The sequence below is a fragment of the Oncorhynchus tshawytscha genome, linkage group LG13 (genome assembly GCF_018296145.1).
Source record: "Oncorhynchus tshawytscha isolate Ot180627B linkage group LG13, Otsh_v2.0, whole genome shotgun sequence".
NCBI lineage: Eukaryota > Metazoa > Chordata > Actinopteri > Salmoniformes > Salmonidae > Oncorhynchus > Oncorhynchus tshawytscha.
Genome location: NC_056441.1, coordinates 82,008,108 through 82,026,972, shown reverse-complemented (window position 1 = coordinate 82,026,972; position 18,865 = coordinate 82,008,108). Strand labels below are relative to the sequence as shown.

The 18,865-nt window shown below is 47.6% G+C and overlaps 1 protein-coding gene across 1 annotated transcript; it reads right to left on the bottom strand.

Annotated features, from left to right (window-relative positions):
* Positions 1-16,413: 16,413 nt before the first annotated feature.
* Positions 16,414-17,339, bottom strand: LOC121839059 (DNA-directed RNA polymerase II subunit RPB1-like; the record flags this gene model as incomplete). Its single annotated transcript, XM_042295544.1, has 3 exons — positions 16,414-16,824; positions 17,000-17,141; positions 17,191-17,339. Coding segments are annotated over 3 exons (702 nt in total), but the record flags the coding sequence as incomplete, so codon positions are not given.
* Between the last annotated feature and the right edge of the window lie 1,526 nt (positions 17,340-18,865).

Genomic DNA, 18,865 nt, shown 5'->3' with positions numbered 1-18,865 from the left:
TTCTCTCTTTGTGCCTGTCTTTCTCTTGTTCTCTCTCTTTGTGCCTGTCTCTCCCTTGTTTCTCTCTTTGTGCCTGTCTCTCTCTTGTTCTCTCTCTGTGCCTGTCTCTCTCTTGTTCTCTCTCTTTGTGCCTGTCTCTCTCTTGTTCTCTCTCTTTGTGCCTGTCTCTCTCTTGTTCTCTCTTTGTGCCTGTCTCTCTCTTGTTCTCTCTTTGTGCCTGTCTCTCTCTTGTTCTCTCTTTGTGCCTGTCTCTCTCTTGTTCTCTCTCTTTGTGACTGTCTCTCTCTTGTTCTCTCTCTTTGTGACTGTCTCTCTCTTGTTCTCTGTCTGTGCCTGTCTCTCTCTTGTTCTCTCTTTGTGACTGTCTCTCTCTTGTTCTCTGTCTTTGCCTCTCTCGTTCTCTCTTTGTGCCTGTCTCTCTCTTGTTCTCTCTCTGTACCTGTCTCTCTCTTGTTCTCTCTTTGTGCCTGTCTCTCTCTTGATCTCTGTCTCTGTCTGTGTCTCTCTCCCTGTCTACACTGTATATACACAAGTGTGTGGAAACCCCTTCTAATGAGTGGAGTCGGCTACTTCAGATACGTTGCTGACAGGTGTATCAAATCAAATACACAGTCGTGCAATGTCCATAGACAAATTATTGGCAGTAGAATGGCCTTACTGAAGAGTTTAGTGACTTTCAACATGGCACATTTCTTCCCCTGTCAACTGTTAGTGCTGTTATTGTGAAGTGGAAACGTCTAGGAGCAACAACGGCTCAGCAACGAAGTGGTAGTCCACACAAGCTCACAGAATGGGACCGGGGAACACTGAAGAGTGTAGTCAGTAAAAATCATCTGTCCTTGGTTGCAACACTCACTACCAAGATCCAAACAGCCTCTGGAAGCAACGTCAGCAAGAGAACCGTTCGTCGACAGCTTCATGAAATTAGTTTCCATGGCCGAGCAGCCACACATAAGCTTAAGATCACCAAACGCAATGCCAACATCGGCTGGAGTGCTGTAAAGCTTGCCACCATTGCACTTAGGAGAATTGGAAACGAAGGTGATCCTTCTGTGTAATCATCCTATCCTGCCACTCTGATTCCAGACCTGCTCTCTTATCTGTACATAGAGGATATGGGGAGGGCCAGTGGGGTAAGTAACTGATCTAGACACAGGTTTTGGTAGTGGTGTTCAGATTGTCCATAGGTCCCTACATAATCACATTACGAAGCCTAGGCCAGTCGTCTCCCTGCTGAATTTGAATCGTGGGAAAGCCAAATAAGAAGTGGATAAGAAAAGGCAACTGAGTTTCACATTCAGTTCAGAAATGCAGAGAACCATGGTGAATGGAACACAGAACGAGCCAGAGAACTGTCAGTGCCAGAGGAGAGGAGTGAGGGTCAAACTGTTCCTGATGGCGATGCCTTAGCTAGCAGCGCTGCTAATCCTGTCAGTTCAGCATCACCACCGGCACCTCCACTAGCTTGTAGGCCTACTAGCGAGTCAGACTCAGCTGGAGAGGGAGAAGGGGATCAGGGGAGAGGTGCAGTGCATCCACAGACAAAGTGCTCGGAGCAGGTGCAACTTAAAGCTCAAGAACAAGCAAACATATAACCCTGACTTGTCATGCAGAACTCAAAGTCTGGCTAAACAAAATGCAAAAAGGTAGGAAGCTTGGGGCTACAAATGTCTAGAGGGATTAAAGTAGCAAAGGAGTTGGTGGAATGTACAGTAAATCAAATCAAATGGAATCAAATCAAATTGTATTGGTCACATACATATGGTTAGCAGATGTTATTGTGAGTGTAGCGAAATGCTGGTGCTTCTAGTTACGACAGTGCAGTAATATCTAACAAGTAATCGAATAATTCCACAACAACTACCTAATACACACAATGTAAGTGTCACGCCCTGACCTTAGAGATCCTTATTCTTCTCTATGTTTGGTTAGGTCAGGGTGTGACTTGGGTGGGAAAGTCTATGTTTTCTATTTCTTTGTTTTTGGCCAAGTGTGGTTTCCAGTCAGAGGCAGCTGTCTATTGTTGTCTCTGATTGGGGATCCTATATAAGTTATCATTTTCCTTTTGGGTTTTGTGGGATCTTGTTTTCTGTTTAGTATCTGAGCCTGACAGAACTGTGCGCTTTCGTTTTTTGTCTTTGTTATTTGTTTGGTGTCATCAATAAAAATACGATGTATGCCTACCATGCTGCGCCATGGTCTCCTTCTACAAATGAGAGCTGTTAAAGAAGATTCCACCAAGCAGCGTGGCCAGGAGGAGTGGACATGGGAGGAAATCGTGAATGGAGAAGGACCCTGAACAAGGGCCGGAGAGTATCGCCGTCCAAGGGAGCAATTGGAGGCAGCGAGAGCAGAACGGCGACGATACGAGGAGCTAGGTCAACAACGGAAGCCCGAGACGATACGAGGAGCTAGGTCAACAACGGAAGCCCGAGACGATACGAGGAGCTAGGTCAACAACGGAAGCCCGAGATGATACGAGGAGCTAGGTCAACAACGGAAGCCCGAGAGGCAGCTCCAAAAAAACATTGTTGTGGGGGGCACACGGGGAGATTGGCAGAATCAGGGTTCAGACCTGAGCCAACTCCTCCTGCTTACCGTGGGGAGCGTGTGACAGGGCAGGTATTGTGTTATGCGTGATGCGCACTGTGTCTCCAGTGCTTATTCACAGCCCGGTGTGCTCTGTGCCAGCATCTCGAATTTGCCGTGCTAGAGTGGGCATTCAGCCAGGACGGATTGTGCCAGCTCAGCGCTCATGGTCTCTGGTGCATCTCCTCAGTCCAGGATATCCTGCGCCAGCTCTACGCACGGTATCCCCAGTTTTCCAGCACAACCCATTGCGGCCTGTTCCAGCTCCCCGCACTTGCCGTGCTACAGGGGATATTCAACCAGGACGCGTTGTGCCAGCTCTATGCTCCAGGCCGCCATTGCACCTCCAGTGATGATCCATGACACAAAGCCTCCAGTGATGATCCATGGCACGAAGCCTCCTTTGACGATAAATGGCCCGAAGCCTCCAGTGATAATGCATGGCATGAAGCCTGCAGTGATGATCCATGGCATGAAGCCTGCAGTGATGATCCAGGGAAAGGATCCTCCAACGACGGTCCCCCGGAGCCTCCAGCGACGGTCCCCAGTTCGGAGCCTGCAGCGTCGGTCCACAGGCCGGAGCCTCCAGCGACGGTTCACAGACTGGAGCCTGCAGTGACGATCTACGGTCCGGAGGCCCCGGCACCAGAGGCGGAGCGGGGCCTGCGTCAAGTGGAGCAGGGTCTGTTTCCCGCACCAGAATCTCCACCGAGAGTAGATGCCCACCCAGACCCTCCCCTATAGGTTCAGGTTTGCGGCCGTAGTTTGTCAAGGGTACTGTCAAGCCCTGACCTTAGAGATCCTTATTATTCTCTATGTTTGGTTAGGTCAGGGTGTGACTCGGGTGGGAAAGTCTATGTTTTCTATTTCTTTGTTTTTGGCCAAGTGTGCATCCCCAGGATATACGGTTTCCAGTTTACATAGAATCCAGTGAAGTTCTTTCAGGGCCGTTGAGGTATCTGCTTGGGGGGGATAAACACGGCTGTGACTATAATCAAAGATAATTCTCTTGGAAGATATTGCAGTCGACATTTGATTGAAAGGGATTCTAGGTCAGGTGAACAAAAGGACTTGAGTTCCTGTACATTGTTATGATTACACCATGAGTCGTTAATCATGAGGCATACACCCCTGCCCTTCGTTTTACCAGAGAGATGTTTGTTTCTGTCGGCACAAAGCATGAAGAAACCTGGTGGCTGTACCGAGGCAGTGAGCCATGTTTCTGTGAAACAGAGCATGTTTCCATCTCTGATGACTCTCTGGAAGTCAGCTCGTGGCCTAACTTCATCCACCTTGTTGTCTAGAGACTGGACATTAGTGAGTAATATGCTCGGAAGCAGTGGATGGACCTTCTAAGTCTGACCAGGAGGCCGCTTCATCTGCCTCTCCTGCGGCGATGACGTTGTTTTGGGTCGGCCTCTGGGATTAGAACCAATGTCCTGGGTGGAGGTCTGAACAAAGGATCCACTTCAGAAAAGTCTAGTTTCCTAAGGACGTGAAGCGAGGTTGACCATCTCTGTCGGCGCCATCTTGCAAAAATATTTATATCCTATGCTTCAGACATAAACAAACAACAAAGAGCCATTAGAAAATAGGTTGAACCAAGGACCATTTGGTGGCAGCAAGCCGTGTAGACAAGGCTAAAGGGGACACGCAGGTTAACACTCAAAATATTAAAACAATAGACACTACAGTCTTCAGAACAGCCTTAGAAGGAGGCTAAACATCACATCCACATGCCCTCTCATGGCTTTGAGCAGAAAATTGACTCTCAGTAGTAAAATGGTCTTGTCAATGAGGGACGTTTTGAAAACTAAGGTAGGACATTTTTTTTTTGTTTACAAAATTGTTCTGTGCTGTGAAGGTAATCTGAAGGTGAAGGTAATGTGCTTCATATTATAACACAGGCAGGAGGTCTATGTAGCCTACATTGATTTATTTTCTTTTAAGTTATATTCCCATATTGTGATATTTTTTCTACTGCTACATTGTCTTGAACATTGTATAAAATTCAGGTCTTGTAAGCCCCAACAGCAGTGTATGTGTGTGTATGGTAGGTGTTCTGCAGTGTTGTATATAAATGTTGCTCTACATTTGATGTCTAGAAAATTAGTCTATAAGAAATTCTGACTTGTGTAAAGCCCCGCAGCTATACTCAAGTATGTGGGCATACTGCAGTGACGTCTAAAATGCTTTCAATTCATTTGCACCTTGGAGAGTGCTGTCCGTTTCACCACCATAGATAGTAGGCTAATTGGTTGCTATGTTGTATTTGAGACTTTTTTTTATGAATGTGTTCCGGTATCTCAGAGCCCCCCGGATAACCTCCCCCTCACACTCACTATGTGTTCTAGTATCTCAGAGCACCCCAGATAACCTCCCCCTCACACTCACTATGTGTTCTAGTATCTCAGAGCCCCCAGATAACCCCCCCTCACACTCACTATGTGTTCTAGTATCTCAGAGCCCCCAGATAACCTCCCCTCACACTCACTATGTGTTCTGGTATCTCAGAGCCCCCAGATAACCTCCCCCTCACACTCACTATGTGTTCTAGTATCTCAGAGCCCCCAGATAACCTCCCCTCACACTCACTATGTGTTCTGGTATCTCAGAGCCCCCAGATAACCTCCCCCTCACACTCACTATGTGTTCTGGTATCTCAGAGCCCCCAGATAACCTCCCCTCACACTCACTATGTGTTCTGGTATCTCAGAGCCCCCAGATAACCCCCCCTCACACTCACTATGTGTTCTAGTATCTCAGAGCCCCCAGATAACCTCCCCTCACACTCACTATGTGTTCTGGTATCTCAGAGCCCCCAGATAACCTCCCCCTCACACTCACTATGTGTTCTGGTATCTCAGAGCCCCCAGATAACCTCCCCTCACACTCACTATGTGTTCTAGTATCTCAGAGCCCCCCAGATAACCTCCCCCTCACACACTCACTATGTGTTCTAGTATCTCAGAGCCCCCAGATAACCTCCCCTCACACTCACTATGTGTTCTAGTATCTCAGAGCCCCCAGATAACCTCCCCTTACACTCACTATGTGTTCTAGTATCTCAGAGCCCCCAGATAACCTCCCCCTCACACTCACTATGTGTTCTAGTATCTCAGAGCCCCCCAGATAACCTCCCCCTCACACTCACTATGTGTTCCGGGACCTCCTGATTTACACATAAAGCACTGCTGTACACACAATTCAGCCTCACTTCATCAATCAGTATTTATCCAAACCCATTGAGGCGAGAGAAGAGAGAAAAGGTAGAGGGGGAGAGAGAAGAGAGGAGGGGAGGAAGAAGGTCAGAGCTATCTGTCAGGGAGAGAGGGATGGAGCGGGTAGAGGTAGAGCCAGGAGAGGGAAAGAATAGAAACAGTAGAGGGGAGGGAGAGGGGAGGGGAGGGGTAAAAGGGAGTAGGGAGGGAGAGGTCCTGGAGGGGGAGGGAGAGGGGATGGAGAGTGGAGGGAGAGGGGAGGGAGATGGGTAGATGTGAGGGAGAGGGGAGGGGAAGGGTAGAGGGGGTGGAGAGGGGAGGGAGAGGGGAGGGGAAAGTAAGAGGGGGTGGAAAGGCCAGGGAGAGGGGAAGGGTAGAGGGGAGGGAGAGGGGTAGATTTGAGGGAGAGGGGAGGGAGAGGACAGGGCAAGGGTAGAGGGGAGGGGATGGAGAAGGGAAATGTTGTCTGATGTGTGAGTAATTTAAATCAAACTAGTTTTCAGGTGAAAGCTAAAGAGTTAGATCTAAAATGTTTATATTTAGTCTTTGAATATTTCAGTCCAGCAGGCTGTATGATGGGGTGAAGGATGTTTCAGTCCAGCAGGCTGTATGATGGAGTGAAGGACGTTTCAGTCCAGCAGGCTGTATGATGGGGTGAAGGATGTTTCAGTCCAGCAGGCTGTATGATGGGGTGAAGGACGTTTCAGTCCAGCAGGCTGTATGATGGGGTGAAGGATGTTTCAGTCCAGCAGGCTGTATGATGGGGTGAAGGACGTTTCAGTCCAGCAGGCTGTATGATGGGGTGAAGGATGTTTCAGTCCAGCAGGCTGTATGATGGGGTGAAGGATGTTTCAGTCCAGCAGGCTGTATGATGGGATGAAGGACGTTTCAGTCCAGCAGGCTGTATGATGGGGTGAAGGACGTTTCAGTCCAGCAGGCTGTATGATGGGGTGAAGGATGTTTCAGTCCAGCAGGCTGTATGATGGGGTGAAGGATGTTTCAGTCCAGCAGGCTGTATGATGGGGTGAAGGACGTTTCAGTCCAGCAGGCTGTATGATGGGGTGAAGGACCTTCAGGTCCAGCAGGCTGTATGATGGGGTGAAGGACCTTCAGGTCCAGCAGGCTGTATGATGGGGTGAAGGACCTTCAGGTCCAGCAGGCTGTATGATGGGGTGAAGGACCTTCAGGTCCAGCAGGCTGTATGATGGGGTGAAGGACCTTCAGGTCCAGCAGGCTGTATGATGGGGTGAAGGACCTTCAGGTCCAGCAGGCTGTATGATGGGGTGAAGGACCTTCAGGTCCAGCAGGCTGTATGATGGGGTGAAGGACCTTCAGGTCCAGCAGGCTGTATGATGGGATGAAGGACCTTCAGGTCCAGCAGGCTGTATGATGGGATGAAGGACCTTCAGGTCCAGCAGGCTGTATGATGGGGTGAAGGACCTTCAGGTCCAGCAGGCTGTATGATGGGGTGAAGGATGTTTCACAATTTAGCGCGGAAAGAACCATGACACTGTTCATCTGGTTCATCTCTCTCCCTCTCTCTCTCTCTCTCTCTCTCTAGTCCTCTCTAACCCTCTCTTTCTTTATCTCGCCCTCTCTCTCCCTCATCCTCTCTCTCCTGTTTCGCTCTCTCTCTGAAATCTCTCTCAATTTAAGGGACTTTATTGGCATGGAAAACATATGTTAAAAGACATTTCAATTGTCACATTATTGCAAATAATTAAGGTACAAAAGGTAAAATAAATAAACAGAAACATAGGTTTTATTTACAATGTTTTTTGTTCTTCACTGGTTGACCTTTTCACGTGGCAACAGGTCACACATCTTGCTGCTGTGGCAAAATGTGGTATTTCAACCAATAGATATGGGAGTTTATCAAAATTGGATTTGTTTTTGAATTATTTGTGGGTCTATGTAACCTGAGGGAAGTATGTGTCTCTAATATGCTCATACATTTGGCAGGAGGTTAGGAAGTGCAGCTCAGTTTCCACCTCATTTTGTGGGTAGTGTGCACATAGCCTCTTGAGAGCCAGGTCTGCCGTCGGTGGCCTTTCTCTCTCTCGCCAACTCTCTCTCTCACTTTGTCCCCATTTCTCTCTCTCGCTCCCCCGTCTCTCGCCTGTCTATCTCCCCCTCTCTCTGTCTGTCTCTCTACCCATCTGTCTCTCTCTACCCATCTGTCTCTCTACCCATCTGTCTCTCTACCCATCTGTCTCTCTACCCATCTGTCTCTCTCTACCCATCTGTCTCTCTCTACCCATCTGTCTCTCTACCCATCTGTCTCTCTCTGTCTGTCTCTCTACCCATCTGTCTCTCTCTACCCATCTGTCTCTCTACCCATATGTCTCTCTACCCACCTGTCTCTCTCTACCCATCTGTCTCTCTACCCATCTGTCTCTCTCTACCCATCTGTCTCTCTCTACCCATCTGTCTCTCTCTACCCATCTCTCTCTCTACCCATCTGTCTCTCTCTGTCTGCGTCTCTACCCATCTGTCTCTCTCTACCCATCTGTCTCTCCACCCATCTGTCTCTCTACCCATCTATCTCTCTCTACCCATCTGTCTCTCTCTGTCTGTCTCTCTACCCATCTGTCTCTCTCTACCCATCTGTCTCTCTCTACCCATCTGTCTCTCTCTACCCATCTGTCTCTCTCTACCCATCTGTCTCTCTCCCATCTGTCTCTCTACCCATCTGTCTCTCTCTACCCATCTGTCTCTCTCTACCCATCTGTCTCTCTACCCATCTGTCTCTCTCTACCCATCTGTCTCTCTACCCATCTGTCTCTCTCTACCCATCTGTCTCTCTACCCATCTGTCTCTCTACCCATCTGTCTCTCTCTGTCTGTCTCTCTACCCATCTGTCTCTCTCTACCCATCTGTCTCTCTACCCATCTGTCTCTCTCTACCCATCTGTCTCTCTACCCATCTGTCTCTCTACCCATCTGTCTCTCTACCCATCTGTCTCTCTACCCATCTGTCTCTCTACCCATGTCTCTCTCTACCCATGTCTCCCTCTACCCATCTGTCTCTCTACCCATCTGTCTCTCTCTGTCTGTCTCTCTACCCATCTGTCTCTCTCTACCCATCTGTCTCTCTCTACCCATCTGTCTCTCTCTACCCATCTGTCTCTCTACCCATCTGTCTCTCTCTCCATCTGTCTCTCTCTCCATCTGTCTCTCTCTACCCATCTGTCTCTCTACCCATCTGTCTCTCTCTCTACCCATCTGTCTCTCTACCCATCTGTCTCTCTACCCATCTGTCTCTCTACCCATCTGTCTCTCTCTGTCTGTCTCTCTACCCATCTGTGTCTCTCTCTACCCATCTGTCTCTCTACCAATCTGTCTCTCTACCCATCTGTCTCTCTCTGTCTGTCTCTCTACCCATCTGTCTCTCTCTACCCATCTGTCTCTCTACCCATCTGTCTCTCTACCCATCTGTCTCTCTCTGTCTGTCTCTCTACCCATCTGTCTCTCTCTACCCATCTGTCTCTCTCTACCCATCTGTCTCTCTCTACCCATCTGTCTCTCTCTACCCATCTGTCTCTCTCTACCCATCTGTCTCTCTCTACCCATCTGTCTCTCTCGACCCATCTGTCTCTCTACCCATCTGTCTCTACCCATCTGTCTCTCTACCCATCTGTCTCTCTACCCATCTGTCTCTCTCTACCCACCTGTCTCTCTCTACCCATCTGTCTCTCTACCCATCTGTCTCTCTACCCATCTGTCTCTCTCTGTCTGTCTCTCTACCCATCTGTCTCTCTCTACCCATCTGTCTCTCTACCCATCTGTCTCTCTACCCATCTGTCTCTCTACCCATCTGTCTCTCTCTACCCATCTGTCTCTCTACCCATCTGTCTCCTACCCACCTGTCTCTCTCTTCCCATCTGTCTCTCTCTTCCCATCTGTCTCTCTACCCATCTTTCTCTCTACCAATCTGTCTCTCTACCCACCTGTCTCTACCCATCTGGCTCTCTACCCATCTGTCTCTCTACCCATCTGTCTCTCTCTACCCACCTGTCTCTCTCTACCCATCTGTCTCTACCCATCTGTCTCTCTCTACCCATCTGTCTCTCTCTACCCATCTGTCTCTCTACCCATCTGTCTCTCTCTGTCTGTCTCTCTACCCATCTGTCTCTCTCTACCCATCTGTCTCTCTACCCATCTGTCTCTCTACCCACCTGTCTCTCTACCCACCTGTCTCTCTACCCATCTGTCTCTCACCTGTCTCTCTCTACCCATCTGTCTCTCTACCCATCTGTCTCTCCCATCTGTCTCACCTGTCTGTCTCTACCCATCTGTCTCTCTACCCACCTGTCTCTCTCTACCCATCTGTCTCTCTACCCATCTGTCTCTCTACCCACCTGTCTCTCTACCCACCTGTCTCTCTACCCATCTGTCTCTCTACCCATCTGTCTCTCTCTACCCACCTGTCTCTCTACCCATTCCAATTGGTGTACCGCATTTCTGCAGCCCCCCCTGCCGACAACGTCCTAACAGAGAGAAAAATGTGCAGTTTATATCTAATTTCATACTATTTTACACAAAATGAGAGAGAAATGTTGCTGTTTTAAAGCTAATTTCCTGTAATTCAAAAAATAAATGAATGGCTTATGATGTGCTCATATACTATCTCTGGACCCCAACCTCTGGGGGGACCACAATCCAAAAATAAATAACACTGATGATATTTTTTGGGTTGTGGGTCCCCAAAGCTCATGGGCTGCGGGGGTGTGTGCTATGCCAGTGCCCATCTCTCTGTATCCTGTACCTATAAACCCTGTCTCTCTCTTTTTGTCTATGTTTACTGATTCCCCACCTATCGCCTCCTCTCACTTTCCCATTTCCTCCTTTCCTCCTCTGTTCTTTCTCCCACAGGGCCTGTATTTATCATTTAATAAAAATACTTCAGTGGTAGACAGCCTCTTCCCTCCATTCCTACATCTCTCTCCCTCCATCCATCTTTCCATCTCTGGATAGGTAATACCGTCACTCTACCACGCTCCCTGATTCTCTCTCCATCTCTGGATAGGTAACACCATCACTCTACCACGCTCCCTGCTTCTCTCTCCATCTCTGGGTAGGTAACACCGTCACTCTACCACGCTCCCTGCTTCTCTCTCCATCTCTGGATAGGTAACACCGTCACTCTACCACGCTCCCTGCTTCTCTCTCCATCTCTGGATAGGTAACACCATTACTCTACAACGCTCCCTGCTTCTCTCTCCATCTCTGGGTAGGTAACACCATTACTCTACCACGCTCCCTGCTTCTCTCTCCATCTCTGGGTAGGTAACACCATTACTCTACCACGCTCCCTGCTTCTCTCTCCATCTCTGGATAGGTAACACATTACTCTGGCTCCCTGCTTCTCTCTCCATCTCTGGGTAGGTAACACCATTACTCTACCACGCTCCCTGCTTCTCTCTCCATCTCTGGATAGGTAACACCATTACTCTACAACGCTCCCTCTTCTCTCTCCATCTCTGGGTAGGTAACACCATTACTCTACAACGCTCCCTGCTTCTCTCTCCATCTCTGGGTAGGTAACACCATTACTCTACAACGCTCCCTGCTTCTCTCCATCTCTGGATAGGTAACACCATTACTCTACCACGCTCCCTGATTCTCTCTCCATCTCTGGATAGGTAACACCATCACTCTACCACGCTCCCTGCTTCTCTCTCCATCTCTGGATAGGTAACACTGTCACTCTACCACGCTCCCTGCTTCTCTCTCCATCTCTGGATAGGTAACACCATTACTCTACAACGCTCCCTGCTTCTCTCTCCATCTCTGGGTAGGTAACACCATTACTCTACCACGCTCCCTGCTTCTCTCTCCATCTCTGGATAGGTAACACCATTACTCTACCACGCTCCCTGCTTCTCTCTCCATCTCTGGATAGGTAACACCATTACTCTACCACGGTCCCTGATTCTCTCTCCATCTCTGGATAGGTAACACCATTACTCTACCACGCTCCCTGCTTCTCTCTCCATCTCTGGGTAGGTAACACCGTCACTCTACAACGCTCCCTGCTTCTCTCTCCATCTCTGGATAGGTAACACTGTCACTCTACCACGCTCCCTGCTTCTCGCCTCCGGAATATTACGCTCAAGCCTTTTCTCTCCCTCTTTTTAACATCTCCCTCTCGTTCACTCCTCTCTCATCAGATGCAGTCAGGTTGTCAAACTCTTTATTCCCCCTCTCCCCCTCCCTGCTCTCTGTCTGGAGCGACAGACTATGACAGAATGATACAAATAAAGGATAAAGTAAAGAAAGGCGTATTTCTGTTTGTTAATTAGAGGAGAAACACACTTTAATGTGAGTTATCACCCTGCACGTAGCCTCATTAATGAAGAGCCGGCTGTCGGAGAAGGGACAGACAAAGGACACACACTCACAGAGGACGCTAAGACAAACATGCTTGGATAACTGAATGGAAATTCATGAATAAATATAAGTGGTCTTATAAGGAGAGTTTAATCTAATAAAATAAAAATTGTATTGGTCGTGTACACATATTTTGTAGATGTTATTGCAGGTGGGGCGAAATGCTTATGTTTCTAGCTTCAACAGTGCAGTAATACCAAACATTAAGATAGCACTCAGGGATATTGGGCGAGAGTTGAGTCATAAAGCAGACCAATGGCGAGCAGGAGAGGAGGTACTTCATGTTTCCTAGGACACTCATAATGTTAATAACAAACACTTTTAGATGTGTTTCACCCACTGACACGCTCTGATGACATCACTATGATGACATCACACCAATACTGATACCATGGTCATTTAGTGCAGGTAATGAATCACCCATGACAACGGCGACATGACACATCCCTCTCACTCATATCTACGGTGATAGAGGGACAAGGGCATGAACAATTAATTTCTACATAATTTAAATATGTAATTCATAAATTATTATTTAAAGCGACAATGGAAACAGAATCTGATCTTCCCATCAGGATACCTACATTTCCTGCAGAACTTTCATTACTGTAAGCAGGCCTATCATGGTTTATTCCTGTCCACTGCAGGCCCACAGGTGGAGCTGGGGCAACAAGAGGTTATCTGAGACAACCTGTTGCCAACCAACATCCTATTCGTCAACTGTACCCCAGGACACCCAATCAGACATGATATATGTGTGTGTGTGTGTGTGTGTGTGTGTGTGTGTGTGTGTGTGTGTGTGTGTGTGTGTGTGTGTGTGTGTGTGTGAGTGTGTGTGTGTGTGTGGGTGTGTGTATCCAGGTTCCTCCTCCCATCCTAACATCCTCTAACTGTATCCTCTTACATTCCTGAAAGTACACAGACCAGGAAGCTGCTGAGCCAATCCCCTTCCTTTAACTTCTTGGATATAGGGGGCGCTCTTTTAATTTATGGATAAAAAAACGTGCCCGTTTTAAGCGCAATATTTTGTCACGAAAAGATGCTCGACTATGCATATAATTGGCAGCTTTGGAAAGAAAACACTCTAAGGTTTCCAAAACTGCAAAGATATTATCTGTGAGTGCCACAGAACTCATGCTACAGGCGAAACCAAGATGAAACTTCAACCAGGAAATGGGCAGAATTTTTGAAGCTCTGTTTCCCATTGTCTCCTTATATGGCTGTGAATGCGCCGGGAATGAGCCTGCCCTTTCTATCGTTTCTCCAAGGTGTCTGCAGCATTGTGACGTATTTGTAGGCATATCATTGGAAGATTGGCCATAAGAGACTACATTTACCAGGGGTCCGCCCGGTGTCCTTTGTCTAAATTGGTGCGTAATCTACAAGCTGCACGCAGTCATCCAGTGATTGAGAGGAGAGAGGAGGCTTTCAACGAACGATCTATCATGAAGAGATATGTGAAAAACACCTTGAGGATTGATTCTAAACAACGTTTACCATGTTTCAGTCGATATTATGGAGTTAATTTGGAAAAAAGTTTGGCGTTTTGAAGACTGAATTTTCCTTTTTTTTTGGTAGCCAAACGTGACACACCAAACGGAGCAATTTCTCCTAAACAAATAATCTTTCAGGAAAAACTGAGCATTTGCTATCTAACTGAGAGTCTCCTCATTGAAAACATCTGAAGTTCTTCAAAGGTAATGATTTTATTTGAATGATTCTGTTTTTTGTGAAAATGTTGCCTGCTGATGCTAACGCTAAATGCTACGCTAAATGCTACGCTAGCTGCGCTAGCTGTTACACAAATGCTTGTTTTGCTATGGTTGAGAAGCATATTTTGAAAATCTGAGATGACAGTGTTGTTAACAAAAGGCTAAGCTTGAGAGCTAGCATATTAATTTCATTTCATTTGCGATTTTCATGAATAGTTAACGTTGCGTTATGGTAATGAGCTTGAGGCTGTATTCACGATCCCGGATCCGGGATGGCTCGACGCAAGAAGTAACTCCCTGCATGAGCTCAGATGTCAGAAAAACTGTGTTCATCTACTGTTATCTCACCTAACTTCTCCACGCTGGTGTTTGACTGTTTTACAGATCTCAACCCCACAGACAGTTAACAGTTAAATTGAATATTACACAGACAGGAGAATTCACATGATCTCTTTCAGTCACATTACTATTGTATCATTCATATGAACATGTCAACTTGGTTATCTTTTTCTTGAGACTAATTACAAAGACCAACAGTACCTTTCACCAATGATTCTCTTTCTATCTTGTTGTTCTGTCCCTTCTCCTGAAATCACAGTTATAATCACTCTAATGGGTGTAATCACATTCACCTAATTGGGAAATCTAGAGAGGAGATGGAGGGTGAGGCAATGACAATATGAAAAACCCAAGGCCAGAGACTCTCTCCCCCCTTTCCCCTCTACCCCCTTCCCCCTCTCCACCATCCCTCTCCCCTCTTGGCCCCACTGCACTGATAGATTGCAATGAACCTTAATTATGTCTAAATATAACGATCACTGCTGCCATCAACTTCTCTCCTTTCCCCTGTTTTTACCCCCTCCCCTCCTCTACTCTCTTCTCCTCTCTTCTCCTCTCTTCACTCCCCTTCCCTCCTCTTCTCTCTGTGACAACTGGCTATCACTGGTCAGGGAGAGAGAGAGAAGGGGAGAGAGAGACAGACAGAGAGAGAGAAGGGGAGAGAGAGACAGAGAGAGAGAGAGATATGGAAAGTAGGAGACGGAGAGATCATAGAAGGCATGTCTATCTTTTGTCACTGACAGAGAGTTCCGGAACGCTCAGGCACTAATGTGATTGGCTGATGTGATTGAAGGACGCCAGGCGTTTGTAATTTACACCCCAATTTTTGTAAGTTACGGAGAGAAAGCAATCAGCAGCCACATCAGGAGTCAATTAGTCTGACACTCTTCTCTCACGCACCCCCATCGTTCCCTCGTTCCTTACAGGGAGAGGAATAGCAGAGAGAGATTTCTCTTATCCTTTTGTCTTTTTGGGGGTTGGGATAAAAGGGAAGCAAGAAAGTAGGACAGACAGGGTAACTAAATCTATCTGACTAACTCTCTCACACACACACACACACACACCCACACACACACACACACACACACACACACACACACACACACACACACACACACACGTGTGCAAAACACACACAAACTCCATACATCTCTTCTGATGTGGGCAGTCCAGCACTACACAGTCCAGAGTTTAAATCAAATAAAAAATGTCCACCAGTCAAATGAGGCTGATTTAGCAACAGTCATTTACGTAGCTAGTGGCAGTAATGTGTCTTTCTGTTGCTGGGTGTTTGTGTTCATTTGCCGCCACAACACCTGATTGCATTACGCCCCGTGGCCCTGCTTTTCCCGTCGGGGGAGAGTGAAGGATCATGGGTTCTCCAGGGACAGGGGCTGGATTACCTTGTTGATAGAACAACAACCACTTCCTCCTCTCCTTCCCTCCTCTCCTCCTCTTCTCCTCTTCCCCTCCTCCTCTCCTCCTCCTTCATTCCTCTGCTGCTCTTCTGTAATGTGATCTGGGAATAAACAGCCCACCGGGTAAAATACCCACGCTGCATTGCCCACTATCAAAAACAAACAGTCATTGAACAAGCACTTCACACAGACCGACAGTCCGACAGTCAGACGGACAGACAGAGAGAGAGAGAGAAGGTGGGATGAGAAGAAAGAGGGAGACAGACTAGGAGAGGTAGGGGGAGACAGACTAGGAGAGGTAGGGGGAGACAGACTAGGAGAGGTAGGGGAGACAGACTAGGAGAGGTAGGGGAGACAGACTAGGAGAGGTAGGGGGAGACAGACTAGGAGAGGTTGGGGGAGACAGACTAGGAGAGGTAGGGGGAGACAGACTAGGGGGGAGACAGACTAGTAGGGGGGGAGACAGACTAGGAGAGGTAGGGGAGACAGACTAGGAGAGGTAGGGGGAGACAGACTAGGAGAGGTAGGGGGAGACAGACTAGGAGAGGTAGGGGAGACAGACTAGGAGAGGTAGGGGAGACAGACTAGGAGAGGTAGGGGAGACAGACTAGGAGAGGTAGGGGAGACAGACTAGGAGACGTAGGGGGAGACAGACTAGGAGAGGTAGGGGAGACAGACTAGGAGAGGTAGGGGAGACAGACTAGGAGAGGTAGGGGAGACAGACTAGGAGAGGTAGGGGAGACAGACTAGGAGAGGTAGGGGGAGACAGACTAGGAGAGGTAGGGGGAGACAGACTAGGAGAGGTAGGGGGAGACAGACTAGGAGAGGTAGGGGGAGACAGACTAGGAGAGGTAGGTGGAGGTAGACTAGGAGAGGTAGGGGGAGGTAGACTAGGAGAGGTAGGGTGAGACAGACTAGGAGAGGTAGGGTGAGACAGACTAGGAGAGGTAGGGTGAGACAGACTAGGAGAGGTAAGGGGAGACAGACTAGGAGAGGTAAGGGGAGACAGACTAGGAGAGGTAAGGGGAGACAGACTAGGAGAGGTAGGGGGAGACAGACTAGGAGAGGTAAGGGGAGACAGACTAGGAGAGGTAGGGGGAGACAGACTAGGAGAGGTAGGGGGAGACAGACTAGGAGAGGTAGGGGAGACAGACTAGGAGAGGTAGGGGGAGACAGACTAGGAGAGGTAGGGGAGGGGAGACAGACTAGGAGAGAGAGGTAGGGGGAGACAGACTAGGAGAGGTAGGGGAGACAGACTAGGAGACGTAGGGGGAGACAGACTAGGAGAGGTAGGGGGAGACAGACTAGGAGAGGTAGGGGAGACAGACTAGGAGAGGTAGGGGAGACAGACTAGGAGAGGTAGGGGGAGACAGACTAGGAGAGGTAGGGGGAGACAGACTAGGAGAGGTAGGGGGAGACAGACTAGGAGAGGTAGGGGGAGACAGACTAGGAGAGGTAGGGGAGACAGACTAGGAGAGGTAGGTGGAGGTAGACTAGGAGAGGTAGGGGAGGTAGACTAGGAGAGGTAGGGTGAGACAGACTAGGAGAGGTAGGGTGAGACAGACTAGGAGAGGTAGGGTGAGACAGACTAGGAGAGGTAAGGGGAGACAGACTAGGAGAGGTAAGGGGAGACAGACTAGGAGAGGTAAGGGGAGACAGACTAGGAGAGGTAGGGGGAGACAGACTAGGAGGTAGGGGAGACAGACTAGGAGAGGTAGGGGAGACAGACTAGGAGAGGTAGGGGGAGACAGACTAGGAGAGGTAGGGGGAGACAGACTAGGAGAGGTAGGGGAGACAGACTAGGAGAGGTAGGGGGAGACAGACTAGGAGAGGTAGGGGGAGACAGAGGAGGTGGATGAAGTGGTGAAGAAAGATGGATTAAAGGAATAGAGGGTGGGAAAAAAGGAGGGGTGAGAGGAGAGAGAGGTTTAGAGGAGGGAACCAAATTGAGCAAAGGGGAGAGAAAAAGTGAGAGTTAGTGAGATATAGGTGTGTAGAGAGGTGGGTGGGGGTTGGGTTGTTTGTCCAGTATCAGTCTGTATTATTGATTATAACTATATCCATTGGAGACACAAGGACCAGCAAGTCATATCGATCCACACTATCCTAACATACACACACTGGAGTAAATAAAGAACCTCGGAACATTTCCTAAATATTTCTGTATGGATTTATTTTATAAACTCAAGCGATTTTTTGGGGGTGTTTGCATGTGCATGCGTTAGAGTGCACGTGCGTGCTTGCGTGTGAATGTGTGTTTGAGTCTGTGTGTGTGTGCAACAAAGGTTGGCAGTAGATTCCTTAGACACCACCACGTCTCAAGGTCAGTGCTGTTATAGAGTCGATTTCGCGCCCCCGTGAAAATCTGCTTAGCATAATAAAAACATCCACGTAGAAATCTGTCAATATAAACTAGAGATTTATAGGATCCTGAAAATTGGTCTCCTCACAACATCGTCTTTAGCATTTGAATGGCTTGACACCCAGAGGCCTCACAAGACTCTACTAAAGGTCCCCCGGGAACCAGTAGAAAACAATTCAAAGAAGTATATATGGAGACTGTTTAGTGGCAAAAATAAGGGGATAAATAAATGTGAAAAATAAAAAATACAAACAAAGTTTCCTGATTTTTCTTATATCTCCTATTTAAGACACTTCAGAACAAACTTATTTAGGAGCTAATAGCAGGAAGGCCAAATACACTTTCTTTTATTAAATAATGTTTTTATATATATCTGTTTTACAGATCAGGGGTCTTAAAATTCTACATCAAATAGCAAAATGATCCTTGGTATGACCTTCTTGAAACAATTTCACATAGCTTAGTAGAACCACCCCCCAGCAACGACTGGGTTAAAGAATAAAGAATCTACCCCTGCAGCTACTCCAAGATCCACACAATGCAATTAATAGCTTTTCAATTTTCCACATTTCAGAGCATCTGTTCGTTGACCTGTTTTAAGGAAATTAAGCTGTGAAAACAATCCGACATATTTCTGATAGCAATTTAGTTGGTTTTCGATGCATATTTTATGTGAAATACTGTCTGTTTTTATGTAGCTGAAAATGAAAATCACATTTCGGCTACACAACGTGGTCACTAAGCACGCTTTGCTTTTCTCAAGATGAAAGAAAAATAATAACAATCTCCACTCCTGTTCCTGAACAAAAAAGCATTCAGTCTATGATTTTAC